General features: G+C 43.8%; 1 protein-coding gene across 6 annotated transcripts; it reads left to right on the top strand.

Annotated features, from left to right (window-relative positions):
- The first annotated feature begins 3,529 nt into the window (after positions 1–3,529).
- Positions 3,530–8,555, top strand: CC1H1orf162 (chromosome C1 C1orf162 homolog). Of its 6 annotated transcripts, XM_045478638.1 has the most exons (9): positions 3,530–3,648; positions 4,016–4,156; positions 4,415–4,485; positions 5,363–5,482; positions 5,656–5,703; positions 6,889–6,949; positions 7,442–7,536; positions 7,802–7,869; positions 8,026–8,555. In XM_045478638.1, the coding sequence occupies exons 5-9, from the start codon at positions 5,667–5,669 to the stop codon at positions 8,182–8,184; spliced, it is 420 nt and encodes a 139-aa protein (XP_045334594.1). In that variant the 5' UTR covers positions 3,530–3,648; positions 4,016–4,156; positions 4,415–4,485; positions 5,363–5,482; positions 5,656–5,666; the 3' UTR covers positions 8,185–8,555. The 6 variants fall into 6 exon arrangements, with proteins under 6 accessions (XP_045334594.1, XP_045334593.1, XP_045334592.1 ...); XM_045478637.1 differs by lacking the exon at positions 4,415–4,485 and having other exon boundaries at positions 5,625–5,703; XM_045478636.1 differs by lacking the exon at positions 4,415–4,485.
- The last annotated feature ends 2,285 nt before the right edge of the window (positions 8,556–10,840 follow it).

Consider the following 10,840-nt stretch of genomic DNA (forward strand, 5'->3'; position numbering starts at 1 on the left):
GATCGTGTCACCCTTGCTTATATACCTCTAGTGTAGATCAACCTAATTATCTTACAATAAAAACAAAAGCTCTGAGGGAACCCACCCCTTCCTGCCTCTTCAAATCCCCCCCTCCCCACCGCCGTGCTCCACACCCCACCCCCCAACCCCAGAGTCACAGGCTTCCTTGCTTTAGGCTGTTGTCATAGGAGTCTTGTTTTTCCTTTTTGAACTTCCTACCCTCCTTTCTGGCACAGGGCTTTTGAATTTTAACATTCTGTTCCCTCTGATCCTTTGTCTCATCTTGGCCTAGTGGAACCCCAACTCACACTTAGAATTTTGGCTTGCTTTTCCTCCAGGAAGCCTTCCCTGGTTCCCTGTATATATCATAGGCATATACAGTGGGGATCCTGCACCTTCACAGCGTATGGAATTATTGCAATTTATCATTTCCTTGTGTGGTATAGGCCTCTTTTACTAGCCTGAAAGTTCTACGAAGACATGAAAAGGCTGTTTTGGGCTCACCATTATGTCCTCAGGATGTAAGTACATGGCACACAGTAAATGTTCAACAAATGATTTTGGAGCGAATGAAAAAAATGAATTCTCTCAGCCACCGAGATTCAAAACCTTGACATAATCACTCATTTCATTCCCTGTATCCAGGTCCCAACGTTTACAACTTCCAGTCTCCTTACACCTGGAAGGCGGGTTCCTCCCCATCCCCAATGCTCATGTGCCTATTAAATACCTAAAATATTGCCATATTCCCCTAGCTGACTTCCTTGTCTCTTTCTCTACCCATAATTTATCCTAGATGAGGTGGCACAATCTTCCTTAAAGACCATGTTTATCGTATTATATCCCAAGTCAAAAACCTATAGTGGTTCCTTATTATTACTTAAAATATGTATTTTGCTTGGATTCAAAGACCCCCACAGTCTGGCTCAGATCTGTGGAACTATTTCCTACTTCCCCCTCCTTCCAAATGCCCCACTTTGGAACCTTGCTGATATCCCAGAAACACATCCCCTGAATTCCAGCAACCAGTCCCAGGCCTGGGGCACTCTTTATACACGGTTCCGGTTCGTTTCTGCCCCCTCCATCAAACCCCATCTAGGCCCCAGAGCCCCAGCTCCAGGCGTACCTGTGCAAAGCCTGGCCTGATTTCACCAGCTCTGCCCGTTCCGCCAGCTCTTCCTTTCTCCAGGCCCACAAGTTGCTCTGCCCTCTGCCTGGAACCATCTTTCCCGTCCTCTTGTCCTCAGTGCTTGCTCTTTGGACAGACCATCCCCGGTCATCCATTTCATCTAATGACATTCTCCCATCAGTTACTCTCTAGCATGGTACTCGGCTTCTTTCCTTCATGGCCCTCAACACAATCTGTAATCAGTCTGTTGTTTTCTTACCATCTCTCTTCTCAGTTAGATGGTAGGCCTCACGAGATTTTCTGCCCTGTTCTCTGAAATATCCACTGCACCCAGTTCACTATTTTTTCGTTAGTGATTATACGTATTAATATTTTATATATCTTTCCAAACTATCAAATGTTTATTGTTTTCAAATACTATACCAAAAAAAAAAAAAAAAAATAGTGTGCATTTCTTGATTAACAATCCAGAGATAGTAATTCCAAGTTAAACGTGTTTTTTGGGGCACCTGGGTGACTCGGTTGGTTGGGCGTCTGACTCTGGCTCAGGTCATGGTCTCACGGTTTGTGAGTTCTAGCCCCGCGTCGGGCTCCGCGCTGATAGCTCAGAGCCTAGAGCCTGCTTCGGATTCTGTGTGTGTCTCTCTCTCTGCCTCACCCCCACTTGCGTTCTGTCTGTCTCTCAAAAATGAACATTAAGGGGCAACTGGGTGGCTCAGTCGGTTGAGCATCTGACTTCAGCTCAGGTCATGATCTCACAGTTTGTGGTTCGAGCCCCACATCAGGCTCTGTGCTGACCGCTCGCTCAGAGCCTGGAGCCTGCTTCAGATTCTGTGTCTGCTTCTCTCCCCCTCCCCTTCTCACGCTTTGTCTCACTCTGTTTCTCAAAAATAAATAAATGTAAAAAAAATTTTTTTTAAATGAGCATTAAAAAAAATTTTTTTAAAGGTGTTTTTCCTCTATTTCAATAGTTTCTTTGAGTTATACTAAGAGGATAATCCACTGAGCCCTCTCTTTGATTGCTTTAGCCTCGTAAGCATGAGAATTCTTGCTTTATTTTCCATAAACTCCAAAATTGAGGACATTCTTTTGTAAAAAAAAAAAAAAAAGATACCTAAAAAAATAATAATTTCAGGAGCTATTTTCTTTTTTCACACTTCTTGAACCCTTTAAATATCAGATTTCACTCTGAAGGTGTTGTTTTCTTATAATGTCAAACACAAAACACAAGAGTGACCAGGACCTTGATGGTGTTCTTAGAAATTGCCATGTTCCAAGTTTCTTAAATATCTGTGAATTAATAATAGTACATCTTTCATAAATTCCATTTTGGATAATATTTCTAGATCCCTATGTTTATTTTTCTAAATTCATCTTCCCTCTACTTTTTACTACCCCTTTTAAGAGGCAGAGAGTACTTTAGAGGTGCCTAGGTGGCTCAGTTGGTTGAGCATCCGACTTTGGCTTAGGTCATGATCTCTCGGTTCATAGGTTTAAGCCCCACATCGGGCTCTGTGCTGACAGCTCAGAGCCTGGAGCCTGTTCCAGAATCTGTGCCTCTCTCTCTGTCTCTGCCCCTCCCCCACTTGTGCTCTCTCTCAAAAATAAACATAAAATTAAAAAAAAAAAGAGACAGGGTACTTTATTAACATTATGTTATGAATACATGTTTATAAAGAAATAATTCGTGGGGTGCCTGGATGGCTCAGTCGGTTAAGCATCTGACTCTTGGTTTCCACTCAGGTCATGGTGTCACGATTTGTGAGTTCCAGCCCTGCATCTGGCTCCGCGCTGACAGTGCAGAGCCTGCTTGGGATCCTTTCTCTCTCCCTCCCTCTCTGCCTCTCCCCGCTTGTGCTCTCTCTCTCTCTCTCAAAATAAAAAAATGAACTTTAAAAAGAAATAAATGATTCGTCTTCCCTTTGAAGGGATCGCCATAACTGTCAACACATTTCATGTGTGCCCAGCCAGTCGGCCCTTCACCCTTGATAGTGCTCTCCGTTTCTCCTTATCGACCTCATCTTTCTGGTTAGAACAAACGAGATTTTAAGATGCTTGGTGGCAGCGATAATATCATCCTGCTGTGACCTCCACCTTATCTAGCATGGTGGTTACATACATAAGAAACACTTCATTAGAAATAAACTTGTCTTAACCCCCTACATTCTGGTGTTCGTGTGTCAAAAGATACAAAAGAAGCTGTCTATGGGATTCAAAAATACATGCTTTTATAAAAAACAGTTAAAAGTGTGTGTGTGTGTATATATATATATATATATATATATAGGTATATATATATATATATATATATATATATATATATATATATATATATAGTGTTGGCCTCAAAGAGGAAGTCTGCCCTCAGGTTCAGATAAGATCTTTGCGACACACAGCCTGATGGCGGCAATAGCAGTAATCGTTTCGTCATTTCTGAAAAGTAGTACTAAGTCACGGAAGCAAGTGAAAAGTTCAGTCTTACACGATTGGCGTCTTGTGACCGGACTTTTTCTTAGAAGGTAATGCCTTTGCTCCCATGCTTTTAATCTAGATGAAATAATCATTCACCAAAAGAAAATGTCATCTAATTTTTAGTGGTTGCTATCCTTTTTTTTTTTTTTCTACTGTTTAATTTTATTTGGTGGGGGAAGGGTTGTATTTTGAGTAGCTGCAGTTAGCTGGTAGATTTTGTGGCAATCAGTAAGAGTCTTCCCCGGGGGGGAAAATGTGGGAAAGTAGATAGCTGTTTCTATTTTAATTTATGCTCTGTCAAATGTTTGTTTGGAGTGTTGTTTTCAAATGGAAATGTGTTTCCTGCTTTTCTTGGCCTGAATCTGTAAGTAGTTATTTCCCTGCAGCACTGTGTGTCAGGGTTTTGTCTTTCAGGGTGGGGTGGCCCAAAATATTTTAAAGGTGGCAACAGTGACATTTCTTTGCGATGGTGGTAAATTGAGAGCCATTCAAGTGAAGATTAAGATTTTACAGAATCCTACGGATCCGGATCCTCTCCCTCTCGTCTCCCCAGTGGTAAGGTTCAGTATAAATTCCTAGGGGATCAGAGTCTTTTTAGGGCAGACACATATTTCGATATTTCGAAAACACTCTGTACTAAATATTTTATGGTGCTCTACAAAGAGCACTGTTGACTTTTAAATTAGAAAAGGAGCAACAAATGCTAGAAAAATTGTTATCACCGGTGATTCTGCTGTAATGGTGGGCTTCCTGTATCTCGTGTCTCAGAATTCTCACCAAATTTTCCTGTGGGCACTTTTCTTATTACCCTAGGTTACATTATTTGGCCAACTGTAAGGCACTTAATGTTGCTGTTGCGGTTGTAACTGGTACATGGCGGTGAGGTATCCTTCTCCCGCCCCTCCCCATGTTCAAGGACTAGGAAATTCATTCACTTTTGAAAGCTGAACAATTAAACACAAATAATTGATGACATTTGTTGTCTAAATACATGACCTTAAAGTACAGCAGGTATAAGGAGAGCCAAAATTCTTGTCAGGGCATGTCTCAATATGAAGTAGAACTGTGGTCTTCTAAAATTGTTTTATTATTTTATATAAATAGAGGTGGAAACCATTTTTATCAGCGAAGAAACTGGTTAAGCACACTATAGTACATAGCTGTAGCAGAAAGGCCTATCACCACTAAAAATGCTTATGGAGAGTGTTGAGTGGCATGGGAGGGATGTTTATGATTAAAAAAAAAACTTAGTAAAAATAACAAAAAAGGAGACATGAAGAAGGCTCAACCAGATTTTAGGGAAATGCATGGAAGTATAACTAAAAAGAATACACTAAAATATTAATAATTGGTAGTGGGATTTGGGGTTATTTTACTCCGCTGCCTTTAGGTACTTTATCTTTTTAGTACAAATAAATAAAAGAGAAAATACAGAAAGTTTCACATAACAAGCAGAACCATAGCCTAGATAAGGACACTGACATACTTGGAAAGACAATATGTGGACAGAATAAAAGCTCTGATACAGCCTAGAGGAAGGACCTTGAAGAAAAAATGGGTCCAAGCTTACCCAGCACCGCCAGGGAGGAGTGAGGCAAATACATCAGACCTATGTGACGTTCAGTCTTAAAGTCATGCTTTCATCTTCTCCCATCCTTAGTTCGATTCAATGTTTACCAAGAAAAACTGGTTTTAACTGACTTTTTTATATGTTCTGATAGAACACACTAGTGATACAACATGTTCCTTATGTCGTTTCAGTGTCTACATCAGTCTCCTGTGAGTTACTTGCTTGTGAGTCAGTTCTGGACCAATCAGCCTATTCTTGGCGCCCCGCTAAGATTAATTCCGGACGTGCAAAGCTGAGGACTAGTTGCTGAGGTGTGGTAACCATACCATATGAAGTCTGTGACCCCTGGCCTCACCAGAACATCCACCCTGACTTGCCTCTCTCTCATTGCTACCGCTCTGATATTAAAATCACACTCTCAGAGTTTGCCCCTTTGTTGCCTTTCCTTTCCAGGCTTTCTAAGACAAACCTTTTTTATTCTCAGGGGAAGACGGCATGGGAGGAGGTCATTCCAAACCTGAATGCAACAACAGTAAGTCCAGGGCAGGAACCGTTACCTGCCCCACTGCTGAGTTAACCTGGACTGGCATCACCACCATCAATTTTACCTTGACGCAGAATCTAATGACAGGAAGAGAGAAAAGGGGAACCAGAGAGAACAATCTGGTCCTCCCAATTTGAGTAAAGCATGTCTCTGTGCTCAGTACCAGACGGGCTGGGTAGTTTATGGCAATACACTTCCCTTCCCTTCCTGGTCCCCTATTTATGGTGCAGGCACTAACACCCTGCCCTGTCGCTGCCTTTGGCTAGTCACTGTGAAAAGCTGCCCTGCAAACAAAGGAACAAATTAAAATAGGTAGCAGTTTACAAGGCCAAGTTCCCCAAAACATTGGGAAATGCTAGTTCTGGTTTTGCTTTTGGTTCTCTACTCCCTGGCCTTGAGATTGTTGGCTTAAGTCCCAGGGAGCATATCTCCTAGGGGTCCTATTAAATCTTTGAGGGGCCACAGGAGAGGTTTGTTTGTTTGTTTGTTTGTTTGTCAAAGGGACACATGGGACTGCAAAAACGCTAGGCTTCTCTTTCATTGGTTTAGCTGATGGGGTTTTTGTTTGTTTTTTTAATGTTTATTTTTGAGAGAGAGAAAGAGAGACAGCATGAGGGGCAGAGGGGCAGAGAGAGAGGGAGACAGAATCTGAAGCAGGCTCCAGGCTCCGAGCTGTCAGCACAGAGCCTGACGCGGGGCTCGAACTCACAAACTGTGAGTCATGACCAGAAGTCGGAAGCTTAACCAACTGAGCCACCCAGGTGCCCCTAGCTGATTGTTTTTTAAGTTCCAACTCTAATTTTCACATGAAAGGATCGAGGATCTAGGAAACACTGTTCTCTTCTTTTTTTTTTTTTTTTTTTTTAATGTTTATTTATTTTTGAGAGACAGGGAGAGAACATCAGCAGGGGAGGGGCAGAGAGATAGGGAGACACAGAATCCCAAGCAGGCTCTGCGCTCAGCCGGACGCGGGGCTTGAGCTCCTGAACTGTGAGATCGTGACCTGAGCTGAAACCAAAAGTCGGACACTTAAGCCGCTCAGGCACCCCTCCCCTATTGCAGAGTGTAGCACCCCCAGCATTTATCTCCACGGGTTGCTTGGATAGGGAGGGGCGCCTGGGGACATTCATGAGACGGGACAGGGACACTAATCCCCTTTCTGTTCTCTCACAGACGGACAAAGCACCAACACCGTAGCCCCAACACCTCCGTTCTCCTTCTGGGAGCGCACCAAGTAAGTGCTCCACCCATTTCGTCTGGTACACCAAGGCCCTGGATTTTGTGTTGCCAGCTTGGGAGGGTGACTTAGGAGGAACTTAGGAGGGCGGTCTGGGGAAAAGGGACCAGAAACAGCTGAAGAACTGAACTGGTGTTTTTATTTTCAGAGTGTGGTTCTTAACCCCAGGTTGCCCGGGGAGGGGAGATCCCTCAAGAGATCCATGAATCCCCTGGGCGGATAGATGAAATCTGCTCTGGGGTGGGGGGGGGGGTACCTATGAAGATTTTAGGGAGGGAAGAGAGCCCACAGTTTCCACTGAGGCCTCAAATAGTTCTGGAACCCAAAAGCAAAAAGCTGAAAAGCAGTGGGTAAGAGTGAAAGTCACCTAACCAACATGGCAGCTATAGCAGGGATTTATGCACGGGTGGGAAAGAGGACCTTCTGGCCTCTGGCAAAGGCCTTCAGAAAGTCCAGTGGTCCGTCTCCTCCCTTTCTTTGCCAAAACAGCATACAGTATTTGCTCTTGGCCTTTTTTGCCGGGGTCCTGCTCACGCTGCTGCTGTTGGCCCTTATCTTCTTCGTCATAAAGAGCTACAGGAAACGTAAGTGGTCTCTGAGAGACGGCACGGCTCTCACTGCCCAGCCATCGAGAACAGATGTGGCTCTGAGGGGGGAGCAGAACCCAGGGAGCTCACCCTGTCTGCAGACTGAGGACCTGAATCCCCAAACTTCTCCACCTGCCCTCCCACCCTCCACGCTTCCCACCTCCAACACCCAGCCTTCACCCCAGCCTGCAGGGAAAGCCTTCGCATTCTTCCAGACCCCATTGCTGAGACTTGTCCCTCTCTTTCCTGGCACCTGAGGCAGGTCACTCTAGTCCCTGCGCCCTGGATCCTCCCTTCGATCCTCACTCTGGCCAAGATCCTCCGGCCAAGGTAAGATGATCCGGGACCCTGGGCAAGTGCATCTTGGAAGGGTTCTTCTGATCTCTTTGGTCCTCTGTGACCACAGCTTCCAAATGGCTTCTAAAGAGACACCTTCCTCCAAATCCAACTCACTCACTCCTCTGCCTCCTCCTCCTTCCTCTGCAGCTTTCATCCCCAGAGGAAGCACTCACCTATGCTAGCATGACTTTCCAAATCACAGAAAAGAATCATCACCTGACTGAGAAACCTTCTGCAGGCTTGGATCCGGTTGTTTACTCTCAGATCAAAGTGACAAACTCACCCGACCTTTCCAGTGAGGCTTGACACCAGTCCCTCTTATCTCAGCTCCGTCTTTATATATCACTTTCCCTTTGGACAAATTTGGGACCACAGCCTGACCAGACTACAGTTGGAGTTGTTGGGGTGTGATCTGGCCATGTTAGCCAGCATGTTTGAAGACCAAGGGCCCATCTTTCCCTTGGCCTGAGAAAAGATTGCTGGCCCGGCCGCTTGAACGGACAGTCTGATAGCCCCTCAAGGGCTGAGACTGCCTCGCTCGTCCCCTTTCAACGAGTGTGGTAGTACAGAGCTCAGGGCACAAAGAGTGTTCACTCAGGGCTGCTGATCAGTTTGGGAGAAGTCAACCAACTGGGCAAGTTAGCAAGAATTACGAATAAAAGCAAACCCCCTGCAAAGCCGGCCCCTCCTGCATCATGCATTTGTCTGTCCCCGTCACCTCCAAAGACGCAGAGCTCATGCACAGCCAGAAGCCTAACAGAGGTGACGGGACTCTAGATCAAGTTCAGGATTGATTGGGGCACAGGTCTCAAGCTCTGCACCAACTAGCTGCATTCTTTTGAGTAAGTGTGTGAAACTTTTTTTTTTTTCGATTTTTTAAAATGTTTATGTTTGAAAGAGAGAGAGACAGAACGTGAGCAGGGGAGGGGCAGAGAGAGAGGGAGACACAGAATCTGAAGCAGGTTCTAAGCTCGGAGCTATTGGCATAGAGCCCAACCTGGGGCTCGAACTCATGAACCCTGAGATCATGACCTGAGCCCATGTTGGATGCTTAACGGACTGAGCCGCCCAAGTGCCCCAAGTGTGTTGTTAAACTTTTTAAAGCTTCAACTGCTTCATCTTGAAAACAGAATAACACTTACCTCTTAGTGTGAGAATAAGTGAGATGGCATCTACTTAGGTACTTCATACGTTCCAGAGTTTTACATAAATACAAGGTCCCTGTTGTGTAAAGTGCTATTCAAATCACCTTCTTGCTATAGCATAAAAGATATGCCAAGCAATATTACGTGGAACTAAGGATTAAATGTTAACTCCCCTAAATCCTAATGGATAATCCCATATATAATCCCAGTAAAAATACCAATAAGGTTATTTTTCACTCAGTGAGGTTCCTGTATAGATAATAAACAAGAAAGTAAATCCAGGAAAATCTATACAAAGAAGCAAATAAAAGTAATCTGGGAAGGCTAGTCCTCACGGCTAACTAAAAGTATTATTTTATCAAGCATGACGGACTAAAACATGTTCCTGGTTCATGAATAAACAAATGGGATAGAGTAAAAAGACTAAAAAAAGATCAAAATCCATGAAGAAATTTAGAGTATGACGAAGATAGCGTATCCAATCATTTGGGGGAAATTGGTTAATTCATAAACGGTGTTTAGAAAGGTAGGTAGCCATATGGATGAAAGACCAGAATCTACACCTCCCTTCTTAAATCATAATAAATTCAAGATACATCAAAAATTTAACTGTAAAAACATTATAAAAGTATTAGAAGAGGGGCGCCTAGGTGGCCTCATCGGTTGAGGGTCCAACTCTTGATTTCAGCTCAGGACATGATCTCACGGTTCGTGGGCTTGAGCCCTACATTGGGCTCCGTGCTAACCATGTGGAGGCTGCTTGGGATTCTCTCTCTTCCTCTCTCTGCTCCTCCCCTGCTCGCACACAGGCGCACGCTCTCTCTCTCTCAAAATAAATAAACATTTAAAAAAATTAAAGTAATAAATAAAAAATTTTAAAGTACCAGAAGAATATATAGGAGAATTTTTAAAACATAGTGGTGCATGCCTCAAATATATGACCTGGAGCCAACAAACCAGAAAAGACTGATTAACTGGGCTTACAAAATACTCTTCAAAATGCCAAGCTTGGAAAATATTTGCAAAGCACCTTATAGCCAAAAGGCTAATTTTCTTAATATATTAAGAGCTCCGGAATATATTAGGGCTCCTAATATATTAAGTCAACAGGGAAGAAATCAGCAACTCAGTAGAAAATAGAAGACCAAGGATAGGTCTGTTGGTCACAGAAAAGGAAATGTAAGTGGCTTATTTAAACATATGAAGCGGTACGCAAGTTTACTCGTAATGAGAGAAACAGTAGTTGCAACTACAATTAGATCTTTTCTGTCAGTGAGGTTGGCGACCTTCAGAAAGTTTGCTAACAAACAGCTTGGGCAGGACTGTGGAGACCCAAGGCACACATGCAATTGCTACGGAGGCAATTTGGCAAGAGCTGGTGACGTTTTAAAATCTGCTGCTGCGAAGCGGGTGAGGGGCATTGAGCAGGGCACCTGTTGGGATGAGCACCGGGTGTTGTATGGAAACTAATTTGACAAAAAATTTTATATTAAAAAAAAAAATCTATTGCTGCGTACACATCCTATGGAAAGTCGCCTACGTAGTTGAAATCGCAGTTCATAAGATCGCCTAACACTTAGCAAGGCTTGTTATACTCGAAGTGTATTCTAAGTGTTTGGCACGTGTTCATGGAAACCTCACAAAATACTAGGAGGTGACTGTTTTACTGTTCCCGTTTTAGAACAGAAAGGGAGGCTCCGAGAGGCTCAGTAACTTGCCCGAGTTCACACTGCTAAGTAAGTAGGGGTGCTGGGGCTCACACCTATGGAGGCTGGCTCCAGAGTTTGCCCGTTTTTCCATTATCATCAACGATCTGA

The sequence above is a fragment of the Leopardus geoffroyi genome, chromosome C1 (genome assembly GCF_018350155.1).
Source record: "Leopardus geoffroyi isolate Oge1 chromosome C1, O.geoffroyi_Oge1_pat1.0, whole genome shotgun sequence".
In the NCBI taxonomy this organism is placed as follows: domain Eukaryota; kingdom Metazoa; phylum Chordata; class Mammalia; order Carnivora; family Felidae; genus Leopardus; species Leopardus geoffroyi.

What these genes read in the sequence shown, in the direction of transcription:
- CC1H1orf162 (XM_045478638.1), top strand. Translation starts at nt 5,667, where the DNA reads ATGGGAGGAGGTCATTCCAAACCTGAATGCAACAACA. An exon ending in TCCTTCTGGGAGCGCACCAA is followed by an intron (nt 6,950 to 7,441) that starts GTAAGTGCTCCA and finishes TTGCCAAAACAG; the next exon opens with CATACAGTATTTGCTCTTGG. An exon ending in GCCAAGATCCTCCGGCCAAG is followed by an intron (nt 7,870 to 8,025) that starts GTAAGATGATCC and finishes CTTCCTCTGCAG; the next exon opens with CTTTCATCCCCAGAGGAAGC.